Source organism: Jaculus jaculus, chromosome 9 (genome assembly GCF_020740685.1).
Source record: "Jaculus jaculus isolate mJacJac1 chromosome 9, mJacJac1.mat.Y.cur, whole genome shotgun sequence".
In the NCBI taxonomy this organism is placed as follows: domain Eukaryota; kingdom Metazoa; phylum Chordata; class Mammalia; order Rodentia; family Dipodidae; genus Jaculus; species Jaculus jaculus.
The window spans coordinates 4,864,378-4,878,500 of NC_059110.1; the positions used below are offsets into that span (position 1 = coordinate 4,864,378).

The 14,123-nt window shown below is 45.9% G+C and overlaps 1 protein-coding gene across 7 annotated transcripts in view; it reads right to left on the minus strand.

The window, feature by feature from the left end:
• Qki (QKI, KH domain containing RNA binding) overlaps positions 1-10,908 on the minus strand; it is a 125,803-nt gene extending 114,895 nt beyond the window's left edge. For 3 of the 7 annotated variants that reach the window (XM_045159114.1, XM_045159117.1, XR_006638943.1), the window contains exon 1: positions 10,686-10,903. In XM_045159114.1, coding sequence (XP_045015049.1) covers positions 10,686-10,827 — 142 coding nt within the window. In that variant the 5' untranslated portion in view covers positions 10,828-10,903. Of the gene's footprint in view, positions 1-8,472; positions 8,492-10,685 lie in introns of those variants that run through there. The other 4 variants (XM_045159115.1, XM_045159119.1, XM_045159118.1 and 1 more) reach the window with 4 other exon arrangements.
• Positions 10,909-14,123: the final 3,215 nt, after the last annotated feature.

The window sequence follows — 14,123 nt, forward strand, 5'->3', positions numbered from 1 at the left end:
TTTTAGGCCCTTAACTAATAAAATATACATATATGTGTGTATGTATATTTTAACAGCTTTAGGAAGAATATGTAGTCTCAAGAAATTTACCAGCATTTGAAGTTCAATGTATCATCACAGAATTTAGCCAAAGAGGGGCTGGAGAGATGGCTCAGTGGTTAAATGCTTGCAAAACCTCATGGCCTGATTTCAATTCCTCAATAACCATGAGAAGCCAGATACAAAGAGGTAAATGCATCTGGAATTCATCTTCAGTGGCAAGAGGCCCTGGCATACTCATTCTCTCTCAATCACTCTCATTTTCTCCCTCTCTCTGCAAATAATAAATAATTGAGAGTTACCTAAAAAAACAGTTCCCATTTTCTTTATATTCAGAACCCTAGGTCCTAACGGTTTGTCAGCACATAGAAATATCCTAACATTCTTTTAAAAAATTATTTTTATTTATTTGACAAGAGAGAAAGAAGGAAGAGAGAGGATGGGTGCGGCAAGGCCTCCAGCCTCCAGCCACTGCAAATGAACTCTAGACACCTGGGTCCTTTGGCTTTAAAGGCAAAGGTCTGAACTGCTAAGCCATACCTCCAGCCCAACATATCCTAACATTCTTTTTCCCTCAAGTTCCACTTATTAGAGGAGGCATATCACACAAGAAATCAGCACACAAAACTGGGCGTGGTGGTGCACACCTTTCATCCCAGCACTCAGGAGGCAGAGGTAGGAGGAGCACCATGAGTTCGAGGCCACCCTGAGACTACATAGTGAATTCCAGGTCAGCCTGAGACCCTACCTCTGGAAAAAAAAAAAATTACAAAGTGGCATGTCTGTTATGGGGGAAACCAACAGCTCTCTAATTAGACTGGAGGCCCACTCTACAGGAGGGAATACATGCCTGATACTGAAAACCTTTGATGGAGGAAGTCATGAGCCCTAGGAGTGTAACACCTGTTGGTGTCTGGCTAAATGCATATATTATGTTCACCAAACTGCCCTGTAAGCCTTCTCTTAATGTTCATACCCATACATTAATGCTACTCTTACGTTTTCTTAGAGAAGCTTCTCTTTTCAGATGGCAGTACTCCTGACAATGCACTCCTCCAGACACAAAATGGCCTGGATATCTATGACCTCACAGTGCCTGACACTACCTACACAGACCATCAATAGGAGGAAAAGATCAGATGACATCAAAATAGAGACTGATGGGGGGTGGGGTACGATAGAGAGTGGAGTTGTGAAGGGGAAAGTGAACAGGGAACAAATCATCATGGTTTATTGTCTATAATTATGGAAGTTGTCAATAATAAAAGACAATTAAAATTAAAATTTTTAAAAAATAGGGTTGGAGGGATGGCTGAGCTCTTGCAAAGCCGAAGGACCCAGGTTCAATTCTTTTGCAGTGGCTGGAGGCCCTGATGCACTCATTTTCTCTCTCTCTCCCTTTCCTTCTTTCTGTCAAATAAATGAATAAAAATTAAATATATTTTAAAAACCTTAAAGATAAGCTGAACATGGTGGCATACACCTTTAATCCCAGCACTCGGGAGGCAGAGGTAGGAGGATCACCATGAGTTTGAGGCCACCCTGAAACTATGTAGTGAATTCCAGGTCAGCTTGGGCTAGAGTGAGACCCTACCTCAAAACACCAAAATAAATAAATAAATAAATAAATAAATAATTTTTTTAAAGAAATTAAAATTAAAAAAATAAAAAATAAAGCATTCCAGAAGAAGTGTTTTTTCTCCATTGTATTCTCATACCATTTATGACAATTTTGAAGATTTCAGTTGACTGAAAATGACAATCTATTACATCTCCTATGGTATTGGTGGTATTTCATAATTGACGTAAAGGTACACGTGTAAAATCTGCCACATGACTCTACTCAGCTTGTCTCTTAGTAGTCTACAGTCCTTATTTATCCTGAAGGGCCTCCAGCCACTGTAAACAAACTCCAAATGCATGGACCACCTTTGTGCATCTGGCTTACGAGGGTCCTGGGGAATCAAGCCTCAAATCAGGGTCCTTAGGCTTCACAGGCAAGTGCTTAAGGGCTATGCCATCTCTCCAGCCCATATTTATTATTTAATTCGTCCTGTATATTTCAAGCTACAAAATCAGTTCCCCAACAAACTGCTACTAACCAAGGTGATCATGTCCATTCTCTATACTGCTTGTCCTATGGTAAAATCAACAAGACTTAAAAGACACACTCCCTTTTCTGTACTGAGGTCCAACAGATAAATCCTTTTTCCAAAAACCTAGCTCATGTGGAACCTCACAGGCTCCAGCACTCACTGTCAAACTGTCATGGCCAGCCTGCAACACTACATGTCTTCCTCTGCAAACATACTTGTGCACATTCACATATGTCCTTCCTTGTATCATGGCTGTAACACAGAACCACTATGTGGATTTAACACTTTTAATGTTCTTTCTGGTGCTTTACTACCTTTGAAAAGGATTCAAAACAACCTAAACCTGACAAATGATAAATTCTGCTTATATGAACGACAGCAATGTGAGAGGAAATTACTTCATCAGCCTCAACATTTAGTTCAATAAACAAGTAAGTTAGTATCAGTATATGAAGCCACATTACAAACATGGACAATTTTTTATTTTTTATTTATTTATTTGAGAAGGAGAGAAAAAGGCAGAGAGAGGGAGAGAGAATGGGAGCTCCAAGGCCTTCAGCCACTGTAAATGAACTCCAAAAACATGCGTCCCCTTGTGCAGTTGGCTTACATGGGTCATGGGGAATCGAACTTACATCCTTAGATTCTGCAAGCAAACACCTTAACCACTAAGCCATCTCTCCAGCTCCTGGACAAATGTTTGTTTTGTTAGACTTCATAGAATTGAAATGTTTTAAAACTAGAGTTTTAGGAAACTGAGAAATGGAGGGGATGAATATTTAGTAGTCTTTTTTTTTTTATAATTACAAGAGTCCTAAGATCACTTTAATTTCTTCTGCAAGCTACTTGTTTTCAAAAATTCATCACAAACTTGGAACACTGTTACTGAGTAGAGAAGTAGACTCCTTTTACTAGCTTCTATCAGTTGACTGAAAATGACAATCTATTACATCTCCTATGGTATTGGTGGTATTTCATAATTGATGTAAAGGTACACGTGTAAAATCTGCCACATGACTCTACTCAGCTTGTCTCTTAGTAGTCTACAGTCCTTATTTATTCTGAATCAAAGCTGCTCTTACAGATAGACTTTTTCCTGTATGTCATACACTGTAGCATGTCAATACAGACCTATATATTTACTTGAAAAATAAATGACTTGAGCTGGAGAGATGGCTCAGCGGTTAAAGGTGCTTGCTTCCAAAGCCTGCTGAGCTGGCCAAGTTCAATTTCCCCAGTACTCACATAAAGATACACTAAGTGGCAAATGCATCTTGAATTTGTTTGCAAAGAAGCTCTAGTGTGCCTGTACTCACTACTCTCCTCTCTTCTCTCTCCCAATCTCACAAATATTTTTATTAAAAAAAGATAAATGACTTAAAAATTTAGCTGGGTGTGGTGGCACACACCTTTAATCCCAGCACTTGGGAGGCAGAGGTAGGAAGATCACCATGAGTTCAAGGCCACCCTGAGACTACATAGTGAATGCCAAGTCAGCCTGAGCTAAAAGACCCTACCTCAAAAAAAAAAAAAAAAAAAAAAAAAAAAAAAAAAAAAAGGCTGCAGGAGTGGCTTAGCAGTTAAGGCTTTTTTGCCTGCAAAGCCAAAGGACCCAGGCTGGATTCCCCAACTGCAAATCCAAAGGACCTAGGGTTTGAGTCCCCAGGACCCACTTAAGCCAGATACACAAAATGGCCCATGCTTCTGGAGTTCATCTGCAGTGGCTGAAGGTCCTGGTGTGTCCATTCTCTCTCCCTCTTTTTCTCGCAAATAAATAAAAAATTCTATAAAAATGTCCCCACGTAATTCCATAAACACCAAAACTTTTAAGAGCTAAGAAAAGCATTTATAGACTGGTATTTTGGTATGAGGATGGGCTAGAAACTATACTACTCAAGTCAAGCAATTTTAAACTTCTAATTTCTGTGCATACTAACGATAATAAAGTACAATAAAGATTAAGCAACTTCAGGGGGCTGAAGAGATGCTTAGTTGATAAAGTGCTCAAGCAGAAGGATTTGAGTTCAAGCCCCATAACACACATAAATACCAGGTATGACTATGTACACCTGTAATCCCGAAGCTTGGTAGGTTGGAAACATGTGGACACCTGTCTAGACAGACCTGCTGAATGAGTTCTGGATTCAGTGAGAGAACCAACCAATAAAATAGCGTGGAGAATGGTTGGAAAAGACAAACTGGTTTCTGCATGCATGTGCATAAGTAAGCCCCCCACACAACATGCAATTCAACTTATAACTGAATTTATTTAAAATACAAAAAAGGACATTTTTGGTGTTTTGAAGTAGGGTCTTACTCTAGACCAGGCTGACCTGGAATTCACTATGTAGTCTCAGGGTGGCTTCAAACTCACAGTGATCCACCTACCTCTACCTCCCAAGTGCTGGGATTAAAGGAGTGTACTACCATGCCCCAGGCAAGACTTTTTAAAATATATTTATTTCTTGTTTATTTATTTATTTGAGAAAAAGAGATAGGCAGGGAGAGAGAAAGAGAACAGGTGTGTCAAGCCTCTAGCCACTGCAAACGAACTCCAAACGCATGTGCCATATTGTGCATCTGGCTTATGTGGATACTGGGGAATCGAACCTGGGTCCTTAGGCTTCGCAGGCAAGTGCATTAACCACCAAGCAATCTTTCCAGCACCCCCCCAAAAGACTTTTTGTTGTTGTTGTTTACTTGTTATTGTTGCTTTTCAAGGTGGGGTTTCACTCTAGCCCAGGCTAACCTGGAATTTACTATATAGTCTCTCACGATGGCCTCAAGCTCACAGTGATCCTCCTACCTCTGCTTCCCGAGTGCTGAGATTAAAGGTGTGCGCCACCACACCAGACCAAAAAAGACACTTCAAGAAAAATAAATAAATGTACCTTTTTCCTCTAAGTACCCCAAACTACTCTCATTAATTATAATTGCTTTACTTCTTAAAATATTACAGAAGTTCTTAATTTCACTTCCATAAGAAATCTTCATCTACACATCTCATTCAGAGAAGCTAGAGAACAAGAGTGAGAGATGGCAATGTGTAAGAACTCAATCTGATGTTCCAATGCCAAGCACTGAGGTAGACTCACAATGAATGAACTGATCCTAACAGGACAGAAGAAAATGCTCCTGTGTGTGGTCTTAAGTATATAAAAAGTAGCACCTGACATGATGGACTTGCGTTTACTTTTTCTTAAGAAAGTCGCAGGAACACAACAGTCATACTAGCATAACAAACGATACTGACTACCACAAGTATAATGCTTACATGAAGTAAATCCAATACTGTAAGAAATCTTCCATGAACCAGATGTGGTGGCGCACACCTTTAATCCCAGCACTCAGGAGGCAGAGGTAGGAGGATCGCCTTGAGTTCGAGGCCATCCTGAGACTACATAGTGAATTCCAAGTCAGCCTAGGCTAGAACAAGACCGTACCTTGGAACCCCCACCCCAAAAAAAGGATATATTAATTTCCTAAAAGTTATCATTGTCAAGAAAAAATTGTTACACATAGAATTAATTCACAATGAACTTGTCTTAATGACAAATACAGTAGATGTGCAAGGAAATAACTGAATCTGGTCAACCATGTTAAAAAAAAAAACAGCACACAATTCTAATTATGACCTTCTCACATAGATCCATTTCCTATCACCCATCCGTTGGCCTTAAAATAAATTCTTAGCTATTTCCACAACAGCTGGCACATTAATAGATGAAAGTTGGTCAGTGGCTATCTTCAAAGTTATCCACAAACAAAACCCAACCATGTCACAGCACATCCCATCTCTTGACAGAGAAGACAACTTTTGCTTACAACAGCATCATCAAAATGAGGGTGAATTTCTCAAGTAAATAAAACTGCAGCTCCGGCTAGTTTATAAAAAAGCTGACCCTATAATGACACGAGTATAATTAATTCTCTTAATACTAAAAACAAAAAAAAAAGGAAAAAACCTTACATGTCTAAGTATATTGGCTGCAAAAAGGGCCGTCTGACTCTCATTTTACTAAACACAGGCAAAGCAGGAAAGCTGATTACACTTGTCTTCTCTTGTGTCAGGACTCTAGTTCCCTTTAAAAGAAAACTAAAGACTACTTTTTCTCATGAAAACTGATGAATGAGGTTCAGGCTCCAGGACAGTGACAGGACTGTATCGAACAAGGGAGAATGGTCAAATGTGTATTGGGGATGTAGCTGAGGGGGGTCCTTTGCCTACCATCCTTGGTGCATGCACACACATACGCACAAGCCAAAGGAACATGTTACTCTCCAAGTCATTTCAGGAAAAGCGCTCACACCAAATATGCCGGACATGTGGCAGGCAAGCTACATCTATTAACTCAGTTGTGCTCCACCTCTACAGTACAGCTCGTACTACAAAAAACATGTAACTGAACCAAACTTAACAAGAAGCCACCTTCCATCTAGAGCAGTGTAGCAAGGATGCTAAAAAGCCTATCACACAATACGGAGAACTAGTGACAAATTTCGGTCTCTTACTACCACTAAGTCAGGGCTTGTGTCCAACAGCAAAGCCTTTGCTCCTGAAGAAAAGATTATTAAACCCATAAGTAAAATCAGTTTGTCAGACACACTGATCGCTGTCAACAATGATTCCTTCACCAGACAAAAGAAAAACTAAAATTTTAAGAAACTATACACAGCCTGAATCCTCTCAGTATCAACAGCCATGTAAGTAGGTTAGCCAAAGAGTTCATGAACAAATAAGGGTTCTCCAAAAGAAAAATTTAAGAACAGTAAGTGCAGGAAAGCCACCGGTGTGACATGGGAAATATATGTAGGAGCAGAAAGAACTATGAACATGTCAATAACTAGTAAATTGTAATGCAAAATGTTTTTCTCATATCTTAAAGGGAAAGGGGAAATTTACAATTTACAAGGCTATCAAAAAATAAAAACTTTTAGTCGGATGTGGTGGCACATGCTTTTAATCCCAGCAAGCACTCAGGAGGCAGAAAGGTAGAAGGATCACCATGAGCTCAAGGCTACCATAAGAGTGCATAGTGAACTCCAGGTCAGCCTGGGCTAGAGTGAGACCCTACATCGGGAAAAAAACAAAAACAAAAACAAAAACCTTAAGCCAGTGGTGGTGGTGCACGCCTTTAATCCCAGCACTTGGGAGGCAGAGGTAAGAGAAAACCATTAGTTCGAGGCCACCCTGAGATTACATAGTGAATTCCAGGTCAGCCTGGGCTAGAGTGAGACCCTAACTTGAAAAACCAAAACCAAAAAAAAAAAAAACTTTTTCCAAACAATTAATGCTGAGCCTAACACATTAATTCACCTTTTATAAGCCACACATTTTTTAGGATATCCATAATAAAAAAAAATTTAAGTTGGTCCTTATTTGCCACACCACCCATTCTTAATCTCCTGTCAGCAACTACACACACACACACCCTATAATATGAAAAAATCAAAACTCTAAAGTTAAGTTCCTCATTCTCCATTTTTCTCTACTTGTGATTTTATGTGAAATTTTTTTTCTTCACCTTCCACAATTCCAGGTTGCAAAACTTTACATAAACAATTTGTATTTAACTACTGTTATTTAAATTGTTATTTAAATTTTCAAAAAAAAAAAAAAAAAAGCTCCAGAAGAAAATACTGCTTTTTTCCAAGGATGGTCTCAGGTTCAGTTTAAAACTTGCTGAAGACAAACCAGTAAGTCTCAAGTTTTACTTCTAATCCTAGGATGATCTCTAATGTCGGTAAAGGACTCTTAAGTAATGGCAGTATTAACTCGAGGTATGCCCTGTATGTAATTGATTCAACTTGAAATATATCCTCAATCTCAAAAAAACACCCTGTTGAAAATACTTAACAATTGACAATTCCTCCAAGCAAAACTAACAGCCAAACAAAGGACTGTTCCATCCAGAGTTGATGCTCTAAAGCATTCAGGTTTTGATGAAATAGAAAACCCAGCATACTACTTTTCCACGTTTATTACCAACTCAGGAAAAATTCTCTAAGCATTATTTTAAAGCTTACTGTTTAAAAAAAAGAATTAATACAAAATTGCTAATAGTCCCACTCAAATTTTGTAGTTATAAAGTACGTCATAAGGTAAAATATCTTAACCTCATTAAACAATTTAATCACTAAAATGAAACTTAGTTTTATCTGAATTTAAAGTCATTTTTAAACCAAGCATTCCAATGAAATGTATACTTCCTAACCACAAACAGAAGTCACGATTAATTCGTTGGAGTAATGACAGGCCACCAGGGTTAAGCACAACTCGCTAAATTTCACAATGAAAACAGCTATTGATGATGCGCTTAAGGAGCCAGCATTTTACCCATGTCAGGTGACAATCACAGGAAGCGGCTCCATCCACAACCAATTCCTTGTCATTCCACTGTCACTGCAAACACACTAACTCTCACACTGACGGATGCCATCTGCACACTGGCCAGCAGAAAAGGCTAACAGTAAGGACAGACTAAAGTGCCAGTTGAGCAAACCAAAGGAAAGGAGGAACAAACACTACAAAGATTATCACTCTACACTAGTGGTCTCTATTTGACACTCATTTTCTCTATTTCTCACCAGAGAAATGAACAGGGCTTTGTTAAAGACAGTAATATATGAACCTTTCAGATTTGAAAGATTTCGAGTCCAATTAATGTAGACATTCTGATCAACCTCAAAGCACAAGTGAGCAGAACTAAACAAAGAGCTGGAATTAGTTTATAACATCGAATACACACAGGTCTCAAAGTAGCTCCAAACTTGTTTTCACAAGGTCCTGTGCCATTTGACCATGGCATGTAAAGACGACTGTCGAAGTCTATTTTCGTTTGTTGAAAATAAAAAGATTCCTTCTAGAACTACACTGAAAAAAAAAAAAAAACCTTTCATCATGAATTGTTACTAACAATGTGAAAACAAAATATGCCGAAGGGAAAAAAGGAGTGTGTTGTTTCTATGTAATCGTTTATCTGCCACACACAAGGACAGATGAAACAGTCTACCGCCGAAGTTCCAGTGACACTTCGTACAGGTCACATTATGGAGCATGCTACACATTTGTTCCAAGCGCTTTCACGGTTAAAGGCATAGCTGGCGCCCCTTAGCGATCACATTTGGAAATACTAAGTTTAAGAGTTCCAGCGTGGTGTTTTTTTTTTTTTTTTTTTTGGACATTCCAGAAAGTTTTCTGCCTCCACAATCTTTCAAATGCCAACACAAATAGGAAAGGCAGAACCCCTTAAAGGGACAGCTCAAGTTTTCTCTGGAGCCATTTGCTTTTAACAGATGTGCTGACCCGACAATGGAAAAAGCCAGGAAAACAATAAAGACGCAGTAATACCTAAGTGTTACTTTAAAACCCTATCACTGGCCACTCAACATAAGCTCCTGGATGATTCCTTAACCATGTTTTATCGGGGAGTATTTCCGGTCTTTTGTTCTTTCGTGACATCCCAGTTCCCTAAGTTTCAGACCCCTTTTCCCCAGCTCTATTTGAAAACTCGAAATTTCTTATTACAAAATTTAAAATCCATTGTTCATCTGTAGAGCACACAGTTTTCAGCTTTAAACAATTCTCCGGTGAAACTTTAAAACAAAAAAATAAATAAACTCTCTGCAACTCCATTTCCAAAACAGACTTGTTGGTCCTGGTCCCCATTCCCCACCCCCAATCGATAGAAGCCCACAGCCACTAGACTAAAAAGACTGCAGGTCGCCGCTGCGAGCTCGTAGGGAGAGTCCAGCCTTGGCCAACATTAATCTCCTTGTCATTCTTCGCTCGCCACAGCGCTCTACCAACGAAGCTTTTGCAAACTTTTGCTCCATTTTATTCTCGCCTTCCCAAACTTCTCGCTCCCCCGCCCAGCGATCGCCGGCGGCTGCGCGGGGAGCTGACCCTCCGCCCCACTTCTTCCGAACTCGGATTACGTTCAGGTCTGTCCTCGCGGGATTTCGTCCTCCACCCCTCTCCCCCGACCAAAAAAAAAAAAAAAGAAAAGAAAAGAAAAAAGTGAAGTTAAAACTCCTGAACACTTCTCGCTTCCCCAAACAAAAAAGACAAAAAGTGCTTTTCGTGGTGATTTTTCGCCCCCGGTCCTCGCCTCGGGCCACATCAGCACTACTTTGGGTGGCGTGCTACGTAATGGGTCCGAGCCGGCCGAGTCCCGGGCCGAGCTCCGGCGGCGTGTTCGCGGGCTGCCCCGCCGCACCGACACGAGCCCCCTCGGCAGCTCGGCTGGGCCCCCGCGGGCGGCACGGCGGCGGCGGCGGCCCCCCAACACGCACGCTCGCTCGCACGCGCACACTTGCAGCAGGCCGGCCCGGGGCCGCGGCGCGGGAGGCGGGCGGGGTCGGGCGGAGCCGCCCCGGGCTGCCGGCGCTCGGGGTGGGGGGGCGCGGGCCTCGGTCCCGGCCCTGCCCGCCCGCCGGCGCCGCCTTTGTGCGCCCGCCCGGCCGGCCCGCTGACCTTCCCGCCCGCCGCCCCGCCGTCCCGGGCGGCCGCGCTGGGAAAGGGAGCCGGGGTCGGGGCTGGCGCCTCACCTTCGTCCAGCAGCCGCTCGAGGTGGTTGAAGATCCCGCAGAAGTTGGGCAGGCTGCTCATGAGCTTCTTGTCGTTCATGAGCTGCATCAAGTAATCTGGGGTGGGCTTCGGCTTCTCCTTCGTTTCCATTTCCCCGACCATATTCCAGGCTCCGCAGCTCACTCCGCCCGCCGCCGCCGCCGGAGGACGAGGAGAGCAGGGAGGGAGGGGCGGACGCGAGCCCCGGCCGCCGGCCGCTCGGGACGCGGCGTCCCGCTCCGCTCCGCGCCGCGCCGCCGCCCGCTCCCGTGCCCGCTCCGGCTCCCGCGCCGAGCCCCGGGGCGGCCGGCTCCGCGCGCCCGCACGCCCTCCGCGGGCACTTTCCGAGCGCTCCCTTCCCGCCTCAGCCCGGGTCCCCCGGCGCGCCCGCGGCCGCCGCGGCTCCCTCAAAGCCGCCGCTCCGGCGGGCGCGGCTCCCTCACGAGGCCGGGCGGCGGAGGCGGGTCTCGGGCCCCGGGCACGGCGCGGAGGGGAGCGCTGCGCTGCGCTGCGCCGGGCCGGGCCGGGCCGGGCCGAGCCGAGCGAGCCGCGCCGCCGGCACGGAGCGAGGTGGAGGCGCTGGCCGCCGCCTCCTGCGCCGCCGCGGCTCGGGCTGTGAGGGGCTGCCCGCCGCGGCGCTCTCTCTGCGCTGCACCCGCCGCCGCCGCCGCCGCGCGCTCCTGCGCCCGCCCGCCGCCGCTGCCCGCGCTCCTCCTCTTCCTCCGCTCTCTCCTCCTCCTCCTCCTCCTCCTCCTCACTCACTTGGCGCCCGAGTTCGCCTCAGTTCAGGCGGCGCTGCCGGCGGCGGCGGCGGCGGCGGGGGAGGGGCGGCGGCGGAGGGGCGGGCGGGGCCGCGCAGGCGGCCGTTAGCGGGGCGCGCTCCCGCCGCGGCCGGACGGGCCGCACGACGACGCGGGCCGGGCAGAGGGGAGCGCGGCCGCCCCGCGCCCGGAGCGACGGAGGGAGGGATTCCGACGGGACTCCTCGCCCGCGGCTACTCCGTCCCCTCTTTTATTTTCTATGTTCGTATATGCGCGGAAGGCCTCTCTCGCCCGCCGTCCTCGCGCCACCCCTCAGAAAAAATAATAATAATAAAGAGATTTTTTTTTTTTTTTTTTTTTTTTTTACGTCCTGTTGCTTCACTGGGGACTCTCGGGGTGGGCGTCACGTGGCTCGACACGTAGCCGTGGGGCCCCGAGAGCGCGTGCGCGCGTCCTAGCCGCTGGCCACGCCCCTTCCGAGGCTCGCCCCGCCCCCGCGGAGCCGGGAGCGCGCGCGCGCGGGCGGGCGGGAGGGGGAGCGGGCCCGGGGCGCGCCTGCGTGGTGGGGAGAAAGGGGAGGAGCCGAGCGCGGCGGACGGCGGCGGGTCGGGCGGAACGGTTTCGCGGAGGTCTCGGCGAGGCTCCCGGCCGGCGGCGCGGGCGGGGTCCCGGGCGCGTGGGCCGCCGCGGGACTGTTCGGGAGCCGGTCCTCGAGGGGTCCTGCCCGGCCGGGTCTCCGGTGCACCCCGCGGGGAACTCACGACGCGACACGCGTGTGCACCCACGGGCGGGCGGGCGGGCCCGGGGCGCGAGTGCCGCGCGTCTCCGGGGAGGCTGTGCAGTGGCGCCGTTCCGTTATCCGCCGAGCGTAGCGGGGAGCCGGGGCGGGGGCCCTGCGGCGGCGGCGGGCCGCGAGGAGCACGCGCCCGGCGCGGGGACAGCCCGCCAGCCGCTGTACTTGGAAAGCAGTTCGTGCTGGGGCGGGAGCCCGGGATGTGGGTGCTCCGCAGTGGAGCTCCGCGTTGTAGCTCTGCCCAGGAAACAGTGTCCCTGAGCTGTAGCAGTTAAGTCCTCTGATTTATACAAGTCTGCATCTGCCCTTTGTTGGAAGCTCCGTGGAACGTGCTCCATCCATAGGTGGACGAAAGTATGGGCAAATTAGCCACTTTGGGGGATGATACGTGGCTGTCCTTTACGTTAATCTTGTCTTACTGTATTTTCATTGTGAAGTCGTTTTTACTGTTTTGCCTTGCACAAATTGTTAAGGGTGTTTTTTAAGTTTGTTTGTACTGAAGGTATTAAAGCAATCTTAATGATTTGAGTGGCCAGCAGTCTGTGATGTCTTCATTTAAAGACAGTGGAATTTGAAGTTGCTTTGATAGAGAAATGGAATTGCTTTGCTTTACAAAGTTAAAAACATGTAAGTCAGATACGTTAAATTTCCTAGCATAACCATGGCTGTTTCTAAGAGCCATAGGATACTCACCTTAATATTCTTTCTAAACGATGAGTTGTATAAGGACAAGGAGTAGTAATTTGATCAAAAAGCTGTTTTCTCTTGAGTTCTCTATGCTTCTTGTGAGCCTAAACGCAAACAGGTCTGTTTCTTGTATGTTACAGAGATCCTGGCTCTGCGTTGTTCACTGCTTTGCTCATGTGAAAGGTGCATCCCCCTTTTTTGGTTCATGTGTTGAGTTCCTGTGCCCTGTTTGCACTGTGCTTCCCAGGTAGCTGGTACAGCCTGTGGCTTAGGTAATGAAGCTTGTTATCCTCATTTTTACATAAGAGGAATCCCAACTGCACCAAGTCGTGTGACCCAGCACTATACCTAGTGAATCCTAATCTGCAATCCAAATCAGATTTTTTCCAGAACTCCACCCCCCATGTTTGACTGAACCTTTCCAATCAACCTATTAAACCTTATGATGTCCCATTGTTTTGACTCACAGGGCATAAATCTTCCATAATGCTCAGTCACTTTATAATTTAGTCAAAACATTAGAAAAAAAAAAATCCAGGCATGGTGGCACACGCCTTTAATCCCAGCACTCGGGAGGCAGAGGTAGGAGGATCACCCTGAGACTACATAGTGAATTCCAGGTCAGCCTGGATTAGAGTGAGACCCTACCTTAAAAAACAAACAAAAAAAAAAAAAATCATTTTGTGTGTGTGTAGATCACTTCGCTGCTTAGTTTTCTGTTTTCCCCATTAGAGGTTTTTTAAAAATGCCAAGAGTTAAAGGCCTATGAGGTCCACATAATCTGGTCCCTATAGGCTCCCTGAACCCCTCTACATATGTCAGGCATACTGACCAGAGCTCTGGTGTCTCAGGTGTGTTCCCCATAGGCCTGCAAGCCCCACCCACACTCGCTCGCCCCTTCCCTGCTAACCCTTCTTATTTCCAAGTCAGTTGATTTGCCACCTGCCACTGTACTGAGCTCTACCGGAGCAAGGACTTGCTTTTGGAATTCACAGAGCCCTTAATAGAACATGCTACCCATAGCACTCCTGACCCAAGTGCTCAAAGAAGGCTGCTTAGGACTTGTTCATACCAGGAAGTCTGAAGACCCTTCCCTGCCTCATTTCTCTGAGGCTTCACACAATCCTAAGGTAGGCATGCATACCATATTCAGAGATGAGATGGCTGGCTGCTGACCA